Here is a 26,907-nt window from a genome sequence, read left to right on the forward strand (position 1 = left end):
AGCTTTGTCTTGAAGGTCCCTTCTCATTTCTTAAAAACCCTTTATGCACTCTTCACTACCAACTCCAATGGCATTTAAAAGGCTGATACCATTGCATTTGAAGTTGGTTTTGCTCAATATTTTACTATACACTAATGTTTCCATTTTTCATCAATCAAATAATCCCTTTCTAGTTCCCTCTCTGTTTTTTTATCTTTTAGAGAGAAAAAACAACAACTTTGCATTCACATTAAAAATAAATGAACAAAATATAGATGCAGAAAGCACACTAAAATATTGCCCAAAATGTCTCCACAGCAAACCGCAGCAACAGACAGCAGATACAAGGGAAGCAGTCTGTATAGCTCACTGGATTCCTATTACAGTTGAACCTCTCTTATCCGGCCTCCCTTTATCCGGATCTCTCTATTATACGGACACAATCTCGCCGTGATTTTTTTTTTTTTTTATAATTACGGGAGGAACGGGGGATTCCCAACTCCTTGAGAACTCCTACACAAACACACATGAATTACATATTATTTCCAACATTAACATACACCTCTATTTTGGGGTCTGTTACTGAGTGTAACAATGAAAAGGTTGCAGTATATACATTACTACATGTGGTACTACAATGGGCTACATCAGTACATGTGTATGTATATGTACATGTATAAAGCATTGAGTCTCCCGTATCCGGCCAAATCCCTTTATCCGGATGAGCCCCGGTCCCGACTTGTCCGGATACGAGAGGTTCAACTGTACATACCGCTAACCCTTTCTGTGCCGGGGACTTTGGACAGTGTATATAATGCTATGAGGTTTTCTGCACCAATTGGCACTCAAAGCATTCAAAGGTTGATCAAAGAGTTATAATTATGAGTGATCGATATGAACATGAAAATGTTTTCTGAGTGGGAAACAGGGCAGATAAGGCTCACCGAACAAAAATGGGAATTAATTAGAAACAGAAGGCAAAAAAAAAAAAAAAAAAAAAAAATGGTACAACCACCACCCACAAGGCAAAGTCCACATCTACCTCCTCAAGCAGAATAGTAGGGTAGACTTGGCTAGGTTATTATTAACTCAATAACAAAGGCTTTGCTGTAGTCTTTTGGACACATAATCCCTGTATACTAACAATGCATGCTGGAATTTTTCATCAAAAACAAGCACTCACTCATGCTGCACATAATACCAAACACTACTGGTGATCCTATCTCCAGAACAGGTCTATAGCAATGAAATATTTGTTTGGTTTCTTCTTTTTTTTTTCAAACTATTGAAGCCATTCGATATCATCATAATCAGTGTGTATATCACTTCAACTATCATCGTTATTGTGATCGATACCCATTGTTCGTTTGGACTGTTTATGGTACTAGGGGCAAAGTTAGAGATTAGGAACAAGATATTGTACTTGTAGGTACATTGTACAATGCAATATATGAAATGAAGCAGCACATTACATTTCTGCATGAAAGCATTTATAAACAAACAAAAATACCAACATGCTAAAAGGGCATTTTTTCTAAGAAAGTGCAATAAACTTGGTAGTCAAGTGTCCTTCATTTCACTTGCCCTGGTACAGCAGGTATGCAGGTTTGCAGCACATGACACTGTGCTGGCATACATATGAGTGTATCATTCTGTACCCTAAAACATCCAACTCAAAGAAGTCATTTCACCTGAAGTTCTCACTGTCATTATTATCATTCATAATAAGACTGGCATCCACAATGGTAATTCCTATCATCATGTAAATGATTTGTATCAAATACTAACTAACATGCCATTCTTAGTATGTATGCAAAAAAAAAACAACAAACAACAACAACAACAACATTGAAAAAACTGTATCTTTTCAGTCTGACCTTTCAACCATGGTGGCTTTTCTGAGAAAATCAGAATAACCTGGACAGCTGGAGATCTGTCCTTTATCATCAGCCAAGATAGACAATACATGATGTAATGCTATCCCACCCCCCTCCCCCCTTTCCTTCAAGAGTGGTAAGCTGATCTGAAGTCAAACAGGCTCCCAAATAACCTTTTCATGCTGGGCAAGAAGCAGCGACTCAATAGGCCAAGTCCTTTGAGCGTTCTTAATCTCACAAAGTTGCTCTTCATGTTTGCCGCTTGCATTACTGTGTGTGTTCACCTACCCTAACGCAGTGATACGAATGGCGATAAATTGTGGTCTTTTTAGGGACTGTCTGGCGATGGCTTAGAAGTTGGAGCTAGATGTCTTACTCAGGTTGTGTGTCCTACCCACTGCAATGGCTGCCAAATGTAGGGTTCCTTCTCAAGACTCAATCCACCTCACCCTCACATATCCCATCTCATTTTTTTTCCTATCCCTATCCCTCCCCTCCCCTCCCCCATCTCACCTTTCCTCTAATCAGCCTCACACCTACCCTAACCCTCTTTAGCTCTATTATACTCCAACTTAGCTCTATCCTACCCCCCCCCCTTAGCTATATCTTTTCAACCTCCCTCCCTCCTCCTCCTCCTCCCCCCTTCCCCCATATCCTCTGCAGTAACTAAAAGATCCTACTGAGGCAGAAAAAGGTTGTCCCATCACCTGAGAAAGAAAAGGGCATTCACCCCACTGTACTTTGTTCAGCATTCATACCCTTGTGGTTTTCAACGGGTAATGTGTACCCAAGATCCACTGAAATCATAAAACCTCTTCAGTCCAACCACCTGTCTTGCCATGTAGCAAGAGCAAATACTGAAAATTCACTGAGAAGCTTTTCTTTTTCAAAGAAGAGTTACAAATGCCTCTCTTTAGATAACTGTCACAGCCTTGAGAATGAGAATGAATGCAACAAACTCGGAACAATGTCTTGCAGCCATCCCTTGCTTGAAATATCTCTGGATGTTTGAGGCTTTACACTGCATGCACCGCCAACAAACTGGCCCATCATCTAGTCCAATTCTGTTTGATATCTTTGCAAATGTCAAGCAGATGTACAAATGTACAAAGGGGGAAAACTTCTTCACTCAGGCATAGCACAAGAATATGAACCCACACAAAGCTACCTATACCAAACACCCTACCCCCCCCCCCCAAGTACAAATGTACAAGTATCCTCTGGGTGGGGGGGGGGGGGGAGGGGACTCCTCTATGAGAATAAGTGGCACAGTGATCCATGGCACTGCACGCGTAAGGCTCAGTTAGTGACCTACCCTGCGCGGCTTATTGTAATGAAACAGAATGCATGCCGGAGAGATCTGTACATCAGAATCCCTATTCATCGCAAAGGGGAGGCAAGGCAAAGGCTTCAATTGGCCGTGTGCTATCAACTGGTATGAGAGGGAACATGAAAAATGTTTCATTTGATGGGCCTGAAATGTGCTACTGAGAGATCTAAAGTTTGTGTGTCCCTTTTGCAACTCAGAAAATTAGATTCCTTTCAGAAGCTGGTACATATATCGTAGAGGTAGATAATTCAAACCTCAAAATAATAAAACTAAAAACTTCCTTATAATAGAGAAGAACAACCCGAAAACATAATGCCTCCGGCACCACTTCGTGGCGGAGGCATAAAAACGTATCATAGATTTCCAGTGATTCAAATCAGACCTCCGTAAATTTCCAAACATTATTCTTGGTACAAAAGGGGAGTGTATTCTCAAGTTAGTCTTCTTTCATTTCTTAAATTTAAAAAAAAAAAAAAAAAAAAAACCTTTGAAATGTATTACCACAAAATTCCATACACAATGTTGGGAGGCATTATTCTTCAACCATGCAAAAGGGATGTATAACCTTTAATAGAAGAAGCCACCAGTAGGAGGCGAAAGTACTCACTAAGGTACAAAATAATTTTCGTGATTGTGAAAGAAGAACATGCTTCTATGCATATCATATTTGTTGGTCAAAGTATTCTGAGAGTCATGCACATACATTTACGTTCCACTTAAACTTTCCATGGTAGCCATTTCCCCAGCATCATAACCAAGCCCACAGCAACAGCAAAAGACTTTGCATCTCACACATGAAATGTAAAACTGATTTCCTAATGAACTGCTTCCCAAAATCACATTTCCGAATGCATCGAAAATAATTTACTCAGGTTTTAGCATTGCACAGAATACAATAAATTCATTTTAATAATTGCATTTAAAATATCACCATCTGGAATCATATGCCAGTATGTTAATATAAAACTATCCTGATATGGTAGAATATCTTTGAATAATACTATTCTTCCCATAGAGAATACAACTTGATGGTCGGGCATCACATCATCATGGTTATCAGACCTCCCATTGGCATTTGACTAACCCATATGATTCAGGGGACTCCAGATTGAGAAGAGCTTGTCCCAACACGCTTTTAACACGACCAGGCATTTCATGTACAGTGCACGGCTCTCCATAGCCCAAAATTCTGGGATACCCATAGGAAACAAAATACTCAACTCTTTTTTACGACGACAGCACAATAAGATCGCACTAGGACGATAAAAAAGACCTCTCTAGCTGAAATGAAAGGACATTCAACTACGGTCAAATTCCAGTCGAGCACTGAAGTGTGCCGGACAGATAGAGCACACTTTGATGGGTATCAGTAAATTATTCATCCATGTTTAGTATATTTTCCAGATTTTCTACTGTCTATTATTAGGTAATTTTCCATACGAAGATTATAAAATGCATCTTCAGTGTGATTGACGGTTGTCATTTTTGGCAAATGAATGCACTATAAGCATACATATCAATGATTATCAATAGCAATAGTTGCTGTTTCTTGGAGGGGGAGGAGGTATCATGCAATACTGTAAAAAAAACAAAACAACAACAACAACAACAAAATAACATTAAAAAAAAACAAACATTTGCAGCTTTTCACAAATTGCCAACCTACTAGCATTCAATGCATTGTGTACACAAACACTTTCAAGTGCATTTCACTTAATATGCATATCTAGGCTCCTTGCACAATTCATGAAAGTTTTACGCACACAAAAATTTCTGGTTTTACAATACACACTTTGACCACTGAAAATAACATTGCTCCTTCACTTAAAAGAGCTAAAGTGAATTCAATCATGCAAAAATCATGCAAAAGGTTTCCTATACCAGTACTGCATGCCAGGATGTGAAGCATAGCTCCCTGACCAGGGAGAATTTATGCCAGAATCTTTAATTTGCTTCCCAGTACCTGCCTTCATTCTAAACGAGCCGGGGGTGAGGCCGCGGGACACAAAAAAAGGCTTCTAATTGATTGCTTGATTATGCGTGGAGGCTACGGCCAACACCTGCAAATAGATCACAATCTCATAATTCACCCCCTTTTAACTGCCCACTGGCCGAATTGAATCCACAGCATAAGACTGACTGGAGTGGACCTTTACTCTTTGCATGACTTTCACGCACTTGCCCCGTGCTCATCACAGACAAGTACTAAACTGTTTCTGCAATAATAGAAAAACATCAAAAACTTTGGCCTACTGTTGCAATTTAATCTTATTATATCTGAAGGATTTTGGGGGTAATTTTTTTTTCTCCACTTTAGTTCAGACTGCTACGAAGTTAAAACTTCAGAAAAACAACTGCATTGCTATTTTCAGTCTGTTACCATCCAACCCTCAATGCATGGTATGTGATCATTGCTTTAAATTCATGACATGGATAAATTAATGTTTGTACATTATGTGTCTACAAAATACACATTTAGCAGTGAATCTATTCTTCAAAATATTAATTCTTCTTCTTTTTTCTCTTTTCACAATCATATGCTTCCATCAGAGAGGAAAAAAAAAAATCTTCAAACCTTTCATTCGGGCAAAGGAGTTGCCATTTCCAATTACCTCTGCAGATCTCATGCTGCTCACCGCCATACACGTGTTTACCATACAGACTCTTATCAATCAGTGGGGAAGATATTGCATTCTAAATTTGCTTCAGATGCCTAATAAAAAAAAAAAAATTCCAATATATCTATCGAGACTGTACAACCTTCTTATGATTGGCTGGCATCTTTTCAACAATGTTCTGCCCACGGGAGCTCATAACGAATTATCCACTGTCACATGATCAAGTTCATCCAATCACTGGTATGTATTTGACCAACCACCATTGCCTAGATAGACGCTCCCCACTGTTGGGTTAGGGATGCAATTCAAATCACCATTCACACACGCATCGCCATAATTTACAATGCATTCAGTACGCTGAGCCTTCAGTCCCACGTGCATTACGATTCTTATTCATCTCGCAGGATGGTACTGTGTACACAGTGGCTTGTAATGAATGTACATTAGTGTAGGGCCATTCGGTACTCACCTTGCACATTTGCCTTGTCGGTAAAGTCATCTAGGGAAAACACATTTGGTCTGGTTGCCAGACACCACATGAAGCGCTGTGAATGTAAGGATGAGAAAGACAGAAAAAAAAAAAAAAATCATATGAGATTATGAAGGATGCTTTCATGTTTTCAGCCAAAAATGGTGGTGCAATTTTATGAAGTGAGTTTTTGCCCGTTGCATCTATTCTAGCAAGTCTCAGTTAATATGTCAACATACACTACATACAGTAGTCTCAAGTTTGCCTTAAAACTTTGAACAAAATAAGCAGCAACTACAACAATTTTCTTACTTTTCTTTGCTCTGAACATTTATAAGTATCATAAAACATACATATATTCCTCTTTTTTTAATCCAAATTCCCATACAGAAATAGGTCACAGCACTGTTACCGGACAAAGAATATGTTAGGTTTCCCATATGGGTAAATTTTTAACCATATTCTTCATATCAGGCACACACTGCTATTCAATTATTACAAGCAATGTACCCTTAAATCCCATCAGCAACACAAAGAGGAAAGATTGCAAAGAGATGAAAACATTGCATTATCAACAACAGTGTTGACATCTCTCTTGTCCAATCTCTTGTCCAAACTGTTAAGAAAAGAATATGCACATGATATGATTTCTTATTCATTCCATAAGCAGAAGGGCTTTAGATTTGGAATCAACGGGGATGGCAGTCGTAGAGAAGTAAGCTTCACTGTAAATCAAACACTTAAGCTGTGCGTTTTATCCTACTTTTCACTTTTCTTCTTTTGTTTTTGATGCTATCTATCGGCCAAAGAACCTATTTGCATTTGGCAGAATACGGGGATCATTTTGAGGGATTTTCAAAAAGACAATCACGCCAGTTTCTACACCCCCACACACCTACACGTACTTCCCTAGTCACCAGGCCATCCGATAATTCAAGGCAATAAAAACTGTCAGTCGACTCTCCAGTTTGAGATTGGTTTCAGAACTGAATCCTTGGGCATCTTTTACCGCACACAGGTTGAAAGGAGTGGTCTCCACCACTGTCAAGCAGGTCTCCAGACCATCTCCTTCAGGGACAATGTTTCCTACTTTCGATTTTACATTTGTGTCATAGCTCTGTGATTAAAGGAAACCTCCGGATGATTTTCAGATTTTTACATTTAAACAACTATAAATTAGTTATACTGAGGACAGAGTTTCAGAATTTAAGATAATCCAGATGAAAAATAAGACTATTTTCAAAATTTAGAACAAATTGCAATGAACAAGGATGATGACATGGCAGAGTCACCATAAGAATGCATGAGTTGGGGCTCAAGGAAGTAGAACAAAAGAAGAAGGCATGCATAGATTATACACAGGTGAACTTGCAAGCAAGCGGTATTGTAATGGGAATTACACTGCTACATTTCTGAAATATGTGAGCCTCCTATGTCATCATCCTTGTTCAGTGTAATTTGTTCAAGGTTTTTCAAAGTATTGTTTCTCTGCTCAAGAACCACAATAAATTCAACAAATCTATACGTGGAGTTGTTGATTTATGTATTACATGATGTGAAATTATGAAAATCGTCTGGAATGTCCCTTTAAGCACTCCATGATAGATTTGACGTATTACACCAGAGAGCAGATGACGAGGCTTTTACTTCCACCTCACTTTTGCAAGAGAGAAATCATTATTTTTTGCAAGCAAGGCTTGGCCAAATAATAATTAAAACAATAAGACCACCACCAAAAAGATGAAAAATTCTGTGTTAATTCTAACCCTACTACAGCACCTACTTTGTAGAATAAGTTGCCAGACAGATTTGAGGCTGAGACAGACACTGCTAAAGTAAATTAAAAATCCTTCAAACTCATCTTTATTCTGGTATCTAAAGGCGGAAACTAGAGAAGCACTCTGAGAGCGCAGACCTCCGCCAAGCAGCTCATTTCAACCACTGATCTTGTCCTTCCATAGAGATCAGTGATTTCTACCCATACATATAAAAGTATATACATGTATGCATGCTGAGAATCGCCTGATTTCCCAAAGTAGAAACCTTTTGTTACGTCATCAATGCCAGCTGCGCAGCGCGCCTCGCCCTGGACCAGAAACTATAGCACGCACTCTAGTGCGCGTATGAAAACCTAAAAAATACGCAGCTTGAACTCCCAAGTTCATTGACCCTACCGGCCCAAATATCGAAAATCCTTCATAAAATCCATAAAAATTTCCAGATCACTTCCAAAATTTAATCATCTGTTCCTTGTGTCATTCTCAGTCTTTTCTGAAAGTTTCATCCAAATCCGTTTGCAACTTTTTGAGTTATTTTGCACACTGACAAACAAACCAACGGTAATGAAAACATAACCTCCTCTCTTGGTGGAGGTAATTATGTAAAGCAAACAGAGAATGTTCTAGATTATTAATATGCCCTACAAAATGTGAATTATTATCATTATTCTATATTTGATGAGCAAAGGTCTCACCTCATGACCGTAAACCATTAAATGATGAGTGGTTATTAATGTTTTGAAGACGACGACCCAATTTGAGTTTGTTGACCTATGACCGAGCTGATCTGCCAGATCTGGAATGTTAATGTGTTCCGCATTTGTGCACTGAAGTAGATCTGTGTGAAATGAAAATATAAAAAGAGAATACAAAGGAAAAAATTAGGTGTGGCAGGAATTAATTTCTCATTCCCACTTACATAAATGTATCCATGACAAGCAACAATAATGATCGAGATCAAGGAAACCCTATCTGAAATATGATATCATACAATCTGTGAAACTTCAGCGGCCAATGCTGCCTACACGCATATTGTATCTTTGACAATGCACTTCACTTACAAACATATCCGTAAACACAAACACACACACACACAATCATATACAATTGTACACAATACCAACACATCACACTGCAAGCCAAGCCGCAAAATTAGCTGTTGTCCACCCAGGGCTACAAGAGGGTGAACGTGACATGGATGACAAATTTCACCGAACATTTCAGTCCTCAAACTATTAAGGAAAACCACACTTCTCACTCAGCTGTAGCCTATACAGAGGAAGCTCAATATTACATGCCAGAAACATCCCCATGTGCACAAGTGTGTCAAATTGTGTACATCCTACATCATGTTTAAAATGTGATACATGCCTACAAGTACCTAACATTCATCACTGCATGCTCACACAAAAACCCCAAGTCCATAGTGTACATTCATGGCCTGAGCTGCAGAGAGTGAATAGCACAGTCAGGATAAGAACAATCTGTTGAAAAGGTTTCATGATCCTTATAAATACCCAAGTGCTTTGTTTTTGTGTGATTTCAAATTATCATTTACAATTACACACATACAAGAAGCTTTAGGGCTTCTATGAAAGTGACAACATTGAACTCAATTGAGTTGATAGGATTATAACCGCAAGGGGGGGGGGGGGGGCTCACTCTCCACACAGGAGTAAATGGGTACCCAGTGGGATGAGGATTCTTGCTGATCAGCATGTATGCGCCTGTAAAATGGTGACTGGCTGGAATGCTCTCCAGGGAGTGGAGAGTGAGCATTGTCAGTGCTGGTTGGAAATAACATATCCAGTGACGGGGTATGCATGTGCCTTGAACACTCAGCAGAGTGGATCTGGTGCAATATAAGTTACATTATTATCATAACATCAAATACATGAGCATATACCGTACCAATAATAGTCAAATACATGTACGATCTGAGTGCTTAAAGGCAAGATGCAGAAAACCAATAGGAACATTCATAGCTAGTCTTTAAGACACCAAAAGTTTCCTAATAATGCTAAATTTTGCCTACTCACATGTCACATATTCTATAGAATCTATACTTTTGTAGCATAATTGATTATTTCCCTATGAAAAATAGTCAATTTCTTTTAAAATATATCTTATTGTCTTTTCTTCACAACTCTAGTGGACAAAAAAGCTTTTGGGCAGCTTCCACATATCTGCTGTACTGGAGCTTGGTTGATAGACCTCTTGTATGAATTCACAATTTGGGGAGCGGGTCGGATACATAGCAAACACTGCCGATGACAGCAGAGTGATAACAAGCGTGCGCATTTTACATTTCCACGCGGCACATGTTTGCACACATGTTGACTCGCGAGCCGCCGATGTTATTTTTCCTCAGCTGGCACCGTTACCCCTCCACAGCAATATGATCGTATTTCAACGGAAAGAGAGCCAAACCGGAGACTGCAGAGGGTAGTGAGCCAGCTTCTCAGAAAATGGTACACTGCGGACAATCTGTCAAATGCTACATTAGCACACATTTGGAGAAATACAATCCTGTATGGCACACTTCTCAGGTACAGTGGTATCACACATTTCATGGAAATGGAGAAAGAACAACAAGATAATTATCATATCATTACACTGCATATTTGATAGGAAGCCTCTTGGCAAAACTGAAGGTACACGTACAAGCTAGCAGTGAAAATTCATCCACACTGTGAAAAATCAATCAATCATTTTAGGGGCATGTAAGGGATACAGCAAAGCACTTCATTATTTTCCATGTCGCTGCGATAGATAAAATTGGCAGCAAAATCAACTTAAGACACATGATAAAGGTAAAGTCTTCCCATTCGATGAGAATGACAAAGGCAACAAAGGATGTTTAACTGCTTTCCGTTTGTATGTATTTCTGTGAATAACAAACTAAAGACCAAGAAGCATTGCTGATACTTGAGAACAGTTGTCTTGTGGGGCCAACAAAGTCGTTTTTACACAATTTCATGATGAACAATTGCTTTTTATTGTCTGTTTTGCCACATCTCCATCCATTTATGACCATTTGATGTTTTAATTTTACTGCTCTATGTCTGGGATCATTGCCATTTCATTCCACTCATACAACTTACGTTATGATTGGTGATGATGTTCCACAATCTCCCACATAAAATGCAGGGTGAAAGGTATTTCATATTTACATAAAAACTTAATGCAATACCTACTCTTTAATATCACACAGAAGGGGAAATTACTATAAAACAGGTGTGTCCCCATTGGTAAAATAAAAAACGATTATAAATATAATGATGATCAAACGTTTACATGTAGGCCTATATCTAAATATTACCGACACACTTTAATAGGAATTTGGTAATTGTAATTCCGGGAATGAGATACTTGTTTTCCACTTCATCACTGTGGCTCTTGAGTGTTGAATTCAGCCACTCATGAAACTGCAGACTACATGTAGAAGGCCGAATTTGTAGAATAAACTGTAAAACGAGGAATGTTCGCACGCATTTTAATTTCGCGAGAGCCAAGATTCGCAAAATTATATAATGCACATGAAAGTTCTTGTCTACACTATCTACACATTACCATGCATTGAATGTTAGAGGCAACTCGCGAATATTTCATACGGCAAAAATATAGTGTTTTACAGTACTGCTCGCAAATGTAATGCTTAATAAACTACAATAGTGAGGCAGGTACAAACAGTGGCTCCATCTACAATATGTGAAACATATTTAAAACGCCAACAAATGTTAATTATCAACTCTATGGCAGGCTGGAAGGCTGTGAATATCATTCAAAACTTGACCTACACCTCCCTCTGAGAGGCAGTGAGTCACCACTATGCTGAGCGACCAAAGAGACGTTTCAGATTTACAAAAAGTTACCAAGTCATGAAGTTTTAGACACATTTCAAGCTATCCAGTTCATTTTACTACATCCCAAACCCCCAATGTATATGTTCATCATGTCTTCCTGCTAAAGTGTTAACAAACTTATCAATTTTGCATGATTCTGGATACACATTTGTCATCTGAATGGCCTGACCTCTGTACTTTGAGCTTAGCTTTTAGTGCTTGTAGCTTTGAATACCTTCACCTTGTGTGTTCTTTCTTCCACCATGGTGCATGCACATAAATAAAATACAAACATAGTCATGGATGAAATTTGTTGGAGAATTACCCTACATGTTTGATTGACTGGGTATGGGAAATCTAACTACTAGAGAAACAGCCTTTATTCAGAATGTCATTAGCAGTGTGAAAGTCATTTCAGTGTCTGAACATCTCTTTCATCTGAACATGATTGGACACTGTTTCAGAAACATGACTACAAATGAGAAATTATCAAGTCTGAAACCCCTCAAACTTGCCCACCGCCCACCACATACCAAAGAGGGCCAACCCCTGCACACCACACACCCCCACTGTTCTTAGTTCATTCAAGGTGGCAACTGGTTGGTTGTTTACATGAATGGGATACCAATAGTTAGCCAGGCAAATAAGAAGAACACAGACTGTACAATATGAAGAGACTGTATTCATGGTCAACAGTGCTTTATAAGAACAAAGGACCTTTGTTCTTTTGCCAGCAAAATATACAAAAATAAACAAATTTGTGTGTAGAACTGAACACTACTTTAATGATGAGAGATGAATGTTTTGCTTCCATTGGTGATGCACTGTGGGATAAAGATTTTATGAGTTGAAGGATTTTACAAGTGATAAAAATGCTCATTCAAATGCCGTTATTTGAGTCTGCACATTACAGTAGAAAGAGGGCGTAATTTTCTGCCTAAGAAAAGAAAAGTGGAAGAATATGAGGGATGGATATTAAAAAACAACACCAACAAACAAACTTCTAAGCCTTTTTATCTCCATCCCTATCCCCTCACCCCCACCCAAACTTAAAAAATAAAAATGAAACAAAAAACACATACAAAAATGGTGGAGTGATAAGAACAAAATATTGATACAAAGTCTTGTAAAGAGACTACATTGTAGTAGCAGTCATGTACAGTGTATACTCATGAAATTGTCCATGGCTCAGGAAAGCAGACAGCCTTAATAGTTGAAAACTTTATATCACGTCCACCCTGTTTCCATAGCCCTCTGAAGCTCTATCAGCAATTTTATACTTGGATACATCTTCAATGTACATGTATAGGAACCTACAAGTTTGTTATATTGTTATAAATGCTGCAAATCATGTCTGTGAATATTACTCCAAGACATATCAAATTCAACTTCCTGAACAGTATGAATTATTGAGAAGCAATTTCACCTCTTCATACTTTTAATGCACTGCAAAGATTTAAACACTAGAAATGTGTCAAGACTGATCCAGTTCTTCACACTTTATCATGGCTGACGCAGAGAACAAAACTCACATGCATAATGGATCTGAGCTGACTGATTTTGGCTCAGCCACACAGTGCCACACATCAGTGTGCAATAGATAGTATTATACATACGTACATTGTACCTCATATATAGATTCCTCTCATCTGATTGGTTAAAAGTGGAGTCATGAAAATAGCTGTGCCCCATTTTTTATCAAAATGACGTCATGATTTACTGTACTCGGGGCATAGAATCAACTGTGCCCTGTAAATAGGTTTGGAGACAGTCGCAACCCCGTACAAATAGATCACTCATATGTACGCACCAATGATACGACCACCGCGCTGTCGATCAGCGCTGATTACGAGTGCTGTAAAAGAGACTAGAATCTATATTTTCGGTATCTATATTTCGGAATCTATATTTTCGGTATATAAAACAAATAATGACAGCTTGATATTCGGGGCAGAGTTAAAATTATGTAGGCCCTCGGTGATGTGAAAACCAGAACTATGCCCTCAGCTTCGCTTCGGGCATAGTTATGGTTTTGACATCACCTTGGGCCCATAATTTTAACTGTGCTCCTCACAGCAGTCATTATTTGTATAATAACGTAGCTGTCATGTGAATCTGATAACAGATGAACCAAACATGAGAGATAGAGCATGTAATGAATAAGAATTGCATGAGATATCTATCACAGTGCTCTCATGCCTACTCTACTTATCATGGTTTGCAGATTTCTTTTGTTCTGCTTCTTTCATATTTATATTATCCTAGATCAGGTGGTGGTACTTGGCCTTTAAAGGGGGAAAAAAAAAAACGTGACTACTGTGTCTCAGCAAATTTTTTTTCAAAGAATGTTACTTGTACAAGAACTGAATTAAGCAGTTGTATTCATACAAGAATAACATCGTACAGTTCCTTCAAATTTCCACGTAGAAGTTAACTTTGGCAGTTCCACACAGTCCAAGATGCAGCCAGTATCAAGAAGATGATTTCAATCAATATTACCGAACCAAATGAAATCCATGAAATCACAAGTCCTACATATTCAAATGCTACTATTCACTTGTGGATGACCTGTAGTAACCTGTCATGTGTACCTCTATTTCTACTGTACATCAGGGTCCCGTTTCATAAAACTTTATCAGTGACAACTGCCTCATTTCTGAGACAAATTTGCTCTTAGCCAATCAGAATCAAGGATTTCAGTAGCTTTTAACAACTACAATTGTATGACAACTTGTCACTGATAACAAGTTTTATGAAACGGGGCCCAGATCAGATTTGGTAAATTTAATCTATTCTCCAAAACAGAGAGAGAAAAAAAAAATCTCCTGTTGGTACTGAATAGAAATATTCCGTAAAAATCTATATCCTTAAAAAGATATCTTTAGATTATCTTCTTCAAGAATGTTTAGATCATTTTCAAGCAAAAAATAATATCATTAGAGCATATCACACAAGTGTATACTTTTACTTTAACAGAAATAGTACCCCTGTGAGGCCTCTTTCAGGCAGCATGAATGAATAAAAAAATCTATCACTGTACAAAGACTTCAGTAGGTGGAATACAACTGACTAAATCTTAATAATGTGTGAATGGGGCACTTTCAAATACACGCCAATATTCACAGTCTACTCATTGTATCCATACACCGTAAGAGACATACATAGTAGCACAGACCGATCTTCCTTTCCACTGTACTATGCAAGTGGCAATCCAGCACATTGATATTTTGTGTCCTTGAGACAAGTGCTTTACATGAGGATCAGCTAGCCTATGTTTCAGGCTCAACTGTGACATTGATTTAAGCCTTGAGAGCTCTCCACTATCACTTTATGAACTCTCCTGCAAATGGAACAAGTGGTTAAATAGAAAAAGATACTCTAGCGTTGAACTTTGAGGACACAGTGACTTCCCTTTCAAGAATCGCTCACCTGGCACTAAAATTCAATCTTGAAAACTACCAAAAAAGCAGTCTTGAACATTGACTAAACGTACGCGATACCTGGCACTCACTAAACACAACAAGCCCACACACTCGCTCTGCACGTCTTTTACTGCACATGCCATCTACGAGATTAATACTCAACTTCCTGGCTTGTCCAGACATTCAGACTGTGCAGTGACATTGAACTGGAGAAAAGCTGGTGACATATAAAGTGACATTCCCCCAGCAGTCTGCTGTTAGTATTCTACATATTGTAGATACTGTGTATCATGCATATCACTCAGTCTTTGTCGCTGCTGTTGATGATTTTGTTGTGTTTAATACCAGACCTAAATTTGCAGCTGAAACTTCCTTCTCCCCTCTTTTTCTCCACCTGTCTCAAAATGTCACTGTTAAACTCCCCTACGGTCCACATACATTGACATCAACTTTAGGGCTTTTTACACTTGTAAATTTTTGCTTAGCCCCGGACCAACGGTGGGGCTAAGGGGGGGCCTTAGCCCCACCGTTGGTACGGGACTATCCTTAGCCCACTTTCTGTTTACACTCGTTTTTGCCAAAGTGGGCTAGCCCCACCGATAGTACGGTACTATCTGGCCCTGCAAAATAGCAGGAGTTAGCACCGCAATTGCGGTGCTAGCACCGCAATTGCGGTGCCAAGCAAGTGAGTGTAAACAGAACGAAAAAATAATCCTGGGCTAAGCGACGGAGACGAAGTCCGACCCTCACTGACCAATCAGAAACGAGGTAATCAAGTGCTGCCGGTGCGTGCGTGTACGTGTACAGTACACAGCGTAATTATGAATATTCATGTGGTTTGGAAAGTCCGGGGCTAAGAAATACGAGTGTAAAAAGGTCAGTTTTCTCCTTAGCCCCGGACAAGAGATAGTACGGGACTAATTGGCGAGTGTAAAAAGCTGAAAAAATTGGTACGGGACTAACGATAGTCCTGGGTCAGAGAAAGTCCGGGGTTAAGAAACACAGGTGTAAAAAGCCCTTTTGTGGAAAATGTCTGTCCACCCAGTTGTGTCCACCACTGTACCAATAGCAACTTGTATTATTACATACATGTGCATCTCAGCTTCAAATCATACAATGTATATACACATACATGTATCACACATAAGTACCTGTAGCCGTAATTTAGGAGCAGATAGTGCTGTGACACCTCAATTCTACAATCTTATAGTCGTCACTGTTTAATCAGGACTCGAATGAAGAGAAAAACCTTCAAACAAGGACAATATCCAAAACACACAGGCCTGTTAAATATTCAATACATACACTAGACAAGGCACAGTTTACAGGTGACATATTTGACATTCAACTTTCACACAAAATTGAACTTTGCATAGAATTCACTTTGCTGCATGAAGGTTGCGTACCGTAACATTTTTTTGGCTACAGGTGTGCACAGACCGTTCACCAGATGCTGTGAAATTAATATGGACAGAAGGAATATTCAACAGCGGCTCAGTGAGGATTTATTGCCAAGCAACGCATCACTTAGCTTAGTCCATGACCACATTCCTACTCTGATCAGCCATTTCACGGTTTGTACTACTCCAAAGAGCACTAGTACAGTGGCTATATTGAGGGGAAAAAAACTGGCCAAATTATGATGCATTACTGAGATTTAGCATGTCATGTGTATTGACACGTTTGAAACTGACAGAATGAATGATGAACCAAGACGCTTTATTTGCAGCTTTGGGTGGGGGCTGCTACTTACAGTTCTGTGCAACAACAAACAGTTGTATGTAAAAAGTAAAGTTAAACAAAGTTAGCATAAAGATTGATACAATCTCTGCTATAAAAAGTAAAATCAAACAAAATTGGCATCAAATTTTGTATAAAATCTTGTCTGAATGCACACTGGTACACACACAGTTTGAGCTTATCACTGATCATTCAAGGGAGTGCCAGTTGAAACAAAGTGATGTGCAGATCTCTACATTGAACAATGACTCAATCTAAGTCTTGTTTTGATCTGGCAGTTGCTTTAACTGGGAGCAGACGTCATACTACAGTACTTACCAAGCTGTTCTGATGAAACTGTGGCAGATGTATCAAAATGGTTTCCACATAAAGACACAGCTTTGATATGTACGTACCGTAATTCAATGCATTTACATGTAAACTGAATCCCCCTAAAAACCACCCCCCTAAAAAAATCGAAACAAAAGCAAAACAAAACAAAACAAAACAAAAATGAAGAAGAGTAAGCTTCATCATGATCCAAAAAGAGCACTGCTATCGTCCATAATCCCAGCATCGACTGATAAAAAAAGGTTAAACAAAGGGCATCAGAGGACAGAAGTGATTACGGTCAAGGGAGAGATGACACTTGCTACAGGTGCAGCTGACCTGATAGAAAACTCCCTAATCAATGAAAAATGAAGGACTGACCAGTCTACAATTGAGAGTGGTCAGGGCAATGGACTTGAGTATTGAAGGGATGGTACAGTATTGGTGGAGATGAGAATTGGGCTTTGAACTTTTTGCGAGATACCAAGAAAAAAATTATGATATAGTACAGAGCATACCATTTTAAGAGGAATTCAAAATTTATTTGATGAAAATCGGGTTTGGAATGACTGAAATATCCAAAAACAAAGTAAAACAAAGCAATCGTAACAAAGTTTGGGTCCCACACTTCATGAGAATCGCTCTTTTGGGATATCTCAGCCATTTCAAAACCAATTTTCATCAAATAAAAGTTGAATTCCTCATAGAATTACATGCTCTTTCATATTTCTTAAGAGGTTTCTCATTATCTCACCAAAAAAATGTTAGAAACCTGAAATTAGGTCTCAACCAAAACTATACGATCCCTTTAACCTACAGTGTACTAGCAAGCTCACATAATGTAACCTTTACAGTGTAGCAGGTGCATTGGACAGTGTATGGCTGTTGGGTGTTTGTTACATACTGTAAAACCAGAAACATTTACGAATCAGAACTGACAACCTTTTTTGCAGCATGAAACTTCTGCAAATCGCCACTAGCACTTACTGCATTGTGTAGAATAAACATTTTCATATACCGGTAGATGCATTCTGTGTTCCTGAATCTTGGCTCCTCATAAAGAAAAAAAAAATTGTAAAAGTTTCAATGCAAAGATTTCTGGTTTTTCAGCTCTTCCAAATCACATTGCAAGAGCCCATTGCATTATCTCCAGAATCAAATCTAGACTTATGACAAACTGTCTTTAGCCCAAGGAAGATGTTGTTCAGACACACACACACAAAAAAGAAATTTATACTATATTGGTACAGCTTTACAATGAATTCATATGTCTGAACGCTGACTAATGAAACAACATATCAAAACGACGGTCAGAGCATCATTTTGAGCTAGAACTTGATAACAAATCAGCATTCCACCATGTCCGTACATGTATATATGTGTCCGAACGTATGACGACCAGAGAACGGTATAATTGGGCGGGGCTTAATGTGGGCACACACGAAAGGTGACCCTATTTCTCTCACTAGCTGCCACGTCATGACCATAAAAACACGCACAGTGGGAAACTGCGCATCTAAAGACGTTTTCCAAAATGGTCGAGATTAGCATCTGAACAGTCTGTCTGCCCTACGATGGTTCTTAATATGCCATTTCTTTATCAAGTTTTGGTATAAACTGGCATACGTCTGAACAGGGGTAAGATGTTGAACCCACTTCAATAGGGACTTTTCGATTTGCACGTTGAGCCAGGCGTCACCCTGTTATGACGTAGTTTTTACGTACTGCGCATGCGCGAGTGTCGACCCTCGGCTCATCGCACAAATTTCGAACGCGTTAACCCCGGTTATCACCGTCCACCCAAATCGGTTGCGCCGCGCTCAACCCACCCTTGCTATGACGTCACACTCCTCTCGGGTATCGTGCATCGTGCGAAAGAGCACGATGACTCTCGGGAAATCCGTGCTCAGTTCACCTGTTTTCCTTTTTCTTTCGAGAGAATATTTATACAGTCAACTTCGGATACCTCGACGTCGGATAAGCCGAATATCACTTACCTCGGGGGCAAAATGAAAGTCCCGATTGTTCCTATGGAGTTTCCGTGTATTAAAATTCGCGTAGCTCGAAGAAATAACTCGAAGTTCGGTTACCTCGAAGTGAAATCTACTGTCCCGATCTTAATTAACTTATTGTTTTTCCCAGCATGTAGCTCGAATCGAATTGCAACATCACTCAGCATCTCCGATTAAGCGCGCGTGGACAGCGAAGAAGACATGTCACAAATCTTTTCACACTCGAATGTAAATATTCCCGACCAGAACAATCGCGCGCCCAAAGAAATACCCGATACACAGCTGACAAGAAAAATCCCAAACACCTACCTACACACGTACACGGTATGCACATAGCACCCTTGCCAATGGAGTGCTTACGATAGCACTACGCTCTGCCCATCATCTTCTTTTCTTTAACCACTGTGTTTTAATTCTTGATCATGATAGTCATACCGCGCGCGTAGATTTCTAAACCGTCGTGGCGCACCTGCGTAGGTGTTGGGTGTTGACAGTTATATCTTTGGCATTGATCACGGTCCACTGTCCAAACATCAATCTCCTGCGTAGTGCCATTTTTTAATTTTTTTTTTTTTTGCCTTTCACGAAGTATGTTTCATTTATTCTTCCCCGAGAACGCAAGCACTGATTTTTTTTTTTTTTTTTTTTCAGCAATGCGATTATGAAAATATTGTGGAACATGATGTGGAAGTATAGGCCGAGCATGATAAAGAATAGAATAGACAGGGCTCCACACTAACTTTTATCGGGCCACCAGTATCACTGATCTTTATTTTTTGGTGATCGAATTTACTCGAAATTAAAATTAGAAAATCCAATCATCTTATTTTGTGTTTTAAGATTTAGCAAATAGGCGTATAGATTATTATAAAAGTTGATGCCTAAAAATTTAGGAGGTCAAAACTTACATTTGAAATGAAAAAGTGGGAGCATTTGCCGACATCTGTTAGCATCCGACATTTGTTTTAGCATTGTAAAGAACCGAAAGTTACCGTTATTCATTTCTTATTGTAAAAGCAATCATCCAACATTTATTAGTCTGTTAGCACCTTACGGAGCCGAATATTACCGTTAATCATTTTTAAATGTAAAAGCAAACAACAGACATTCATTTTAGCATCTTACGGAGCTGAATGCTATCCTTATCCATTTCCAAACGTGAAAGCAAACATCCGCTATTTGTTTCAGCATCTAACTGAGCGGATTAATACCGTTAATCATTTCCAAATGTAAAAGCAACAATCTGTCATTTATTTTTGCATCGTACGAAGCAGAATATTACCGTGATTCATTTCAAACATATACGACATTTGTTTTATCATCGTACGGAGCCGAATTTTACTGCTGTCCACTTCCGAAAGTGAAATGAATCATCTGACAATATTATTTTATCATCGTACGGAGCCGAATGTTACTGTTTTTCATTTTTGAACGTCGAAGCTGACATCAGACGTTTATTTTACCATCAAACGTAGCTGAATATTACTGTTATTCATTTCGAAATGTAATAGCAAATATCCCAATACTTTTTTTTAGCATCATATGGGGCAGAATATTACTGCTATTCACTTTCAAACGTGCCAAACGTAAAAGCAATCATTCGAGATGTATTTTAGCATCTTCCGGAGCTGAATGTTATTGCCATTTACTTTCGATCGTAAAAGCAAACATCCAGCATTTATTTTATCATCGTAAGGAGTTGAATGTTATTGTTACTCATTTCCGAACGTCAAAGCAAACATCAAACATTAATTTACCATTGAACGCAGCTGAATGTTACTGTTATTCATTTCGAAATTTAAAAGCAAACATCAGACAGTTATTTTAGCATCGTATGGAGCAGAATGTTATTGGAACTTCCGAACATAAAAGCGATCATCTGACATTTATTTCAGCATCTTCCGGAGCCGAATGTTATTGCTATTTCCTTTCGAAAGTATAAGGAAACATCCGACACTAATATCTAACCATCGTACGGAGTTGAATATTGTTTTTCATTTCCGAACGTCAAAGCAAATATTCGACATTTATTTCAGCGTCTTCCGGAGCCGAATGTTGTCCATAATCATTTCCGAACGCAAAATCAAATATCTGACATTAGTTTTAGCACCATACGGTGCTGAGTCTTATCGTTTTTCATTTCCAAAAGTATGAGCAAACATCCGACATTTATTTTAGTATCTTACGGAGCCGATTGTTACCGCTATTCATTTTCAAAAGTAAAGGCAAACATCCGACTTTTTTGGTGGCGCGATAGGGCCACCAAAATCTTAATTTCTGATATTCTGATTTCAATCCCGATTTTCATTCAATTCATTCATATAACATATCGATTCAATTCCAATTGATAAGCATGCAAACAATCGGTAGGCACTATAACAGATAGTCACCAGATACCATGTTGAAAATCGATAAACGTCGGATAAGTCGAAGAAAATTCGACGTACGTACGCGTACCTCGAATTTCGCGTACCTCGAATTTCACGTACCTCGAACCATTTTCTTCAGTCCCGACGAATTCGAGGTATCCGGAGTTGACTGTATTCTAATTGCATGAAAGCTTATGATCTTGATACGTCACAGCAGCAGCGCTGACATACAAACTACAGCCTCTGGTACCTACTTTATTTGCCCGTTTTCACTGTTTCGCACTGTGCAACTGCCTACCGTAGTCCAACACATGCATTTACACGTAATGCTGTACGCAAACAGATTTTGGTGCTTGGCCTAGCTAGTGCAGCAGTGCATTTGCCTAGTAGTCTTACCATGCATCATGTTTTAAAATCCACATAATTCCTCCCAGGATACGCATCTAGTCAAAGACAAAATAAATATGACAAGTACAGAAACGAGTCACAAATTCCGCTTATATGCATGCAAGGCACAGGGCCAGCACACGCCACGAGACGTGACGCCGGCGCCTGAAATCGAAACATGTTTTAGCAGCGGGTCAACGTACAGACGTGACGCCTTGACCTACGGTTGCGCTCGGCGGCACGTCCTTCTCGTTCACCCAATCGAAAACTCCCTAATATGTCCCTCTTGGCCCAGGTAAACAAAAAAACCAAAAAAAAGGAGGAAACAGTACAGGGCAAAGCTGGGGCAACAATAATGGCATGGTTTTCTAGAGGATCACTACTCATACTGGTAAAGCCAGCCTGGGTACTAAAATGAGGCCATTATCATCATTATAATAAATGCATTTGACAGCCATGGTAGGAAGAGAACCCTGCCATCTCATGGGGAGTGCTTTCCTCTTTCAACAAAACCTTGAGGGAAAGAATATGAAGATGAGGAGCAGACACAAGGTCCAACCATTTGTGCAACACCCACACACAAGTTTGTATAGGGGATAATCTTGTACAGCTGAAAAGTTGTACACCCTCCAGAAGTAAAGCCACTTCCTCCAATGAGGGAAATTCAACAGTTGCATGAGGATGTATTCACATCACCGAAAAATGCACAAAGGCGATGTGTGACACGTCCACTATTTGTGAATGTTTGCACTGTGTAATTATGCATATCCATGCTCCCATGGGTATGAACAGGTACAATTGTAAGTCTCATTTGCATATTATTGGAGAGGTGTTAATACAATGGTGATTGTTTTTACATCCCAAAACTTTGGCTTCCCTGGTAGTTATTAGTACATCCATTTATTGCAATGATGTAATGTGTGTGCCCTACAACATACTCTATCTTCAAGCTGGATTACACCAGAAAATACTTCATACTGTACATACCGGTATAAACTATTTCAAAAACCAATGTAATAATTTCAATTATAAATGATATTACTGAACTAAAGGAATAGTTTGTCTTAATGCTGAATTTGTTGACAATACTTTAGCTAAAGCATTTAAGTCATACAGCAGATATGGAAACCAAACACCATCTACATACAATGTACTACTGGAAGCTACTGGCAGCAATGGAAAAGACTTGCATACATTTTGTAGGATGATCAGCGCCTTTAAAACTGCACAACCAACATGTTTACATCACATGTGTTCATTCTGATTTACTGTGTTGAATCCCTTTCACAGATTAATGTTGCTATCCGAGGGAGGAACTGCAGACCCCTTCTCTTAACTTCTGGAGGTCTGGAAATGCTGCAGACACATGAAATGTTCTAGGTTTGATTTACAAGTACCGGTGGTATTCTCCAGTGCCTCACTGCAGTAAAAGGGAGTACATCATGTAGCTCCACACCAGACATGTACAGTATACAAACCAGTACACGTATCTGAAAATGAGCAATAACCCTCCAGTAGGCATAACAACAGTCACTCTGAGGTTACAGTAGTTAGAACATAAGCATAAAATTGACAATTTAACACCCCTCTCCACTAAGTTTTCTCAAATTCCATGAGGTTTCAGACATACCTAGATATTAGACTAAAAATTCTGTACATTAAATCAGCATAAATGTCATTCACACTGTTGGTAATAATACCAGCAAGTTCTTGCCATGATAAACAAAACCCACTTTTGAAATTGATACTGCACTACTCTTCATTCTGCAGAAAAAGTGGTTTCAATACAAGTTATCACAGAAAGTTTTAAGTGAAGTCAAGTGATTACAATGTTGTGGTGGTTTGACATCTTGTAATATGTCTATTGAATGACATTATACAGTACTTTTAAAACTCTCAAAATCAAATACCGGTATGATAATCAGTCACTTAGCATAGAGCTGTCCATAAAAATCATTGAACTGACATTAAATAAAATTTCATTAATATTTTCCCCTTATTTTTATTGGATTATGCTTAAGAACATACACGCTATATGCTCTGGATGTATTTATTCACCAGAATCATGAAGACAGCGTTAATTTTTTTTTCCAACAACAACAACAACAACAACAACAACAACAACAACAACAACAACAACAACAACAACAACAAAATAACATCAGTGAATTTCTTTATTGGCACAAACAGGAAACCTTTTTGGGAGACAGGGTCGTTAATGGCTCCCATTGGAGGCCATGTTGGATGACTTCACATTCACATGGCCATTACTTTCATAATTTATGTCCAATTTTGTTTAACTTGTCACTGCTCCAGCACTTTGGTTTCATGACTTCCGCTTTGCATGACTTTCTCTCTCTTGGGTATATCTCCCATTCATTCCCTTTGGTACTCCAGGTTTGCACTACACCCATCATGAATGATAAAATCTCTAATACCCCTTTCATAAACTCATCCTCCTATTATCCGCATAAGAATAATGCGGACAATTCAATAAAAAATGCATTCACAAACTCTGAAAATAATCCGCATTATTTTTACGAGCACCCGTCCTGAAAAAGGCGGATAATCGTCATGGTGACTGCACACGTCCCTCCTGCGGGAAAGACAGGTGACGTTTGACCGCACCCCGGCAATTATCCGCATTATTTGGGTTTGCGTTCATAAACTCAAAATCTGGTCCCGACGCTGCTATTATGCGGATAATAGAAGGGTCAAAATAATGCGCATTATTCTATCCCCGCTCCGATTTTACGACCAAATGTTGCGGATATTATCCGCATTATTGAGTTTATGAAAGGGGTATAAGAATGTAGAGAAAACAGAAACACAGCAAAGGCCACCCCCGCCCGCCCCGTCCCCCCCCCCCCCCTGAAAAAAAAAAAATGAAAACAATCTGGACTACAATTTGACACTGTTCAATTACATATTGACATTTATGGATATAAAGGGACTTGTTTTTACCAAATCTACTTTGCAGTTTTGAAGAATATCTCAGAGTTTTTGATAAAAAATAATACTGTAGATATCAGGCTGTGGCCATGGATACAGTGTTATAAAGATGTCATGTGACATGACTTTACGTACACATATGATTAGTCCGAATTCTACTGCAGAGGATGCTGATAGTCATCATCTAATGAGGGAAATAGCCATACTTAACCTTTAACCGCCCTCACACTCCTGACTACAGTTCCCCCATAGCAATAACATCTGGTGACCACGTTTCCTTTCAAGATGAATTATGGTATAGACCCCGGCCTCTGACGTTGATTTATCACACCGCCCACTTGTGAGCAATTCCCAGAGGGTTTCAGAAAGTGAGGGGGGAAAAATAATTTGAACCTGGACTTGTATTAAGGTACTGTTATTATTACCCTTGAAATGTCAAATGTTCAGTCAAAACAATATACCCCACTAGTTTAAGAATATTTGAATTGATCAAGTTGTACGAAGCAGGTACGTACCATAGAAATACTTTTTTACAAACATATATTTCAGCACTAACATGAAATTGGTCTGCTCACTGCATAACAAAAGTAATCAACTTCTAATCCAAGTAATTAACAAATCAGATCCCTGGATTTGCATATAAAATGACAGCTGGGAATGGGCCATGAAGTTCTTAAAATTCTCAAAGTCCTACAAGTAGAAGTGAAATACAAGTACAAGTGCCAACTGCTTGGCTGATAACATACCACAGACATGCGAGTAGGCAGTACACAATTTTGTAGGGCTGATTTGGAAACACTTTGGAGAAAATACCAGTTAACCAAAACAATAAAAACTTCAATTTACCTTCATATATTTGGAAGAAATCATATATCACATATTTATGAAAAATTGCAGAATATCTCTGTAAATAAAAATATCTGACTGAAATAAGTTGCACAAGTTCCATTAATTTATTATACTGTAGGCCTACATGCTGACAATTTTTTAGCTGTGCAAAAGTTTGGTCTAAATATTCTGAGAAACACACTACCTTCTCTTTATTCAAATTGGTTTAGATCAAAAAGTGACCTTGACCTGAGACAGAACGAGAAAGAGAGAAAGAGAGAGAGAGAGAGAGCGAGGGAAGGAAGGAGAATTTGACAAGAGACAGAAGAAATAACCTGAATGCTTTCCACAGCATATTGTATATAGAAACATAGAAATTGCCTCTTGCTATCGAACACGGCGTATCATTTCAAGCAGTGATCAATCTGCTATGCATTCACACTGTGAGAGGCTTTGATACATTGTACATGACCGCAGGCGAGACATGGACTCTGCGGTATGGAAGTACTCCACTTCCCCACCACCCTCCCCCCCCCCCCCTCCATCATGCCCACCTGCTCTTCATTCATTCTCTTTCCACCTCCCTGATTTGATCAATGTCCCCAAGTCCATACTGCACCATGTGACAAATGCTATACTCTCAGGTGTTCAGACGCAAAAAAATTTACACTAGAACGGTATGGCTATAAGCTATACTAAAACAGTATAGCTATACAATGAATTTATACGTCTGAACGCTAATGAAATGACGTCTAGCAAAACGACGGTCAGAGCATCGTTTCGAACTACAAAAACTCAATAACAAATCAGCATTCCATATTGTCCATTGTGCGTCTCAAACGTATGGCGACCACAGAACGGTATAACTGGGCAGGGCTTAATGGGAGCGCACATGAAAGGTGACCCCATAGCTGTCACCCATGACCATAACAGCATGCGCAATGGGAAACTGCACATTTATACGACGTTTTCCAGAACGGTCGATATTAGCG

At 38.9% G+C, this 26,907-nt stretch overlaps 1 protein-coding gene across 1 annotated transcript in view; it reads right to left on the minus strand.

Annotated features, from left to right (window-relative positions):
• Window positions 1–26,907, minus strand: part of LOC140242225 (uncharacterized) — a 125,709-nt gene that overhangs the window by 76,599 nt on the left and 22,203 nt on the right. Inside the window, exons 3-4 of the mRNA XM_072321969.1 lie at window positions 8,747–8,889; window positions 6,274–6,349 (exon numbers count right to left, since the gene is read on the minus strand). Of these exons, the coding sequence (XP_072178070.1) occupies window positions 6,274–6,349; window positions 8,747–8,889 (219 nt within the window). The remainder of the gene's footprint in view (window positions 1–6,273; window positions 6,350–8,746; window positions 8,890–26,907) is intronic.

This window comes from Diadema setosum, chromosome 19 (assembly GCF_964275005.1).
Source record: "Diadema setosum chromosome 19, eeDiaSeto1, whole genome shotgun sequence".
Lineage (NCBI taxonomy): Eukaryota > Metazoa > Echinodermata > Echinoidea > Diadematoida > Diadematidae > Diadema > Diadema setosum.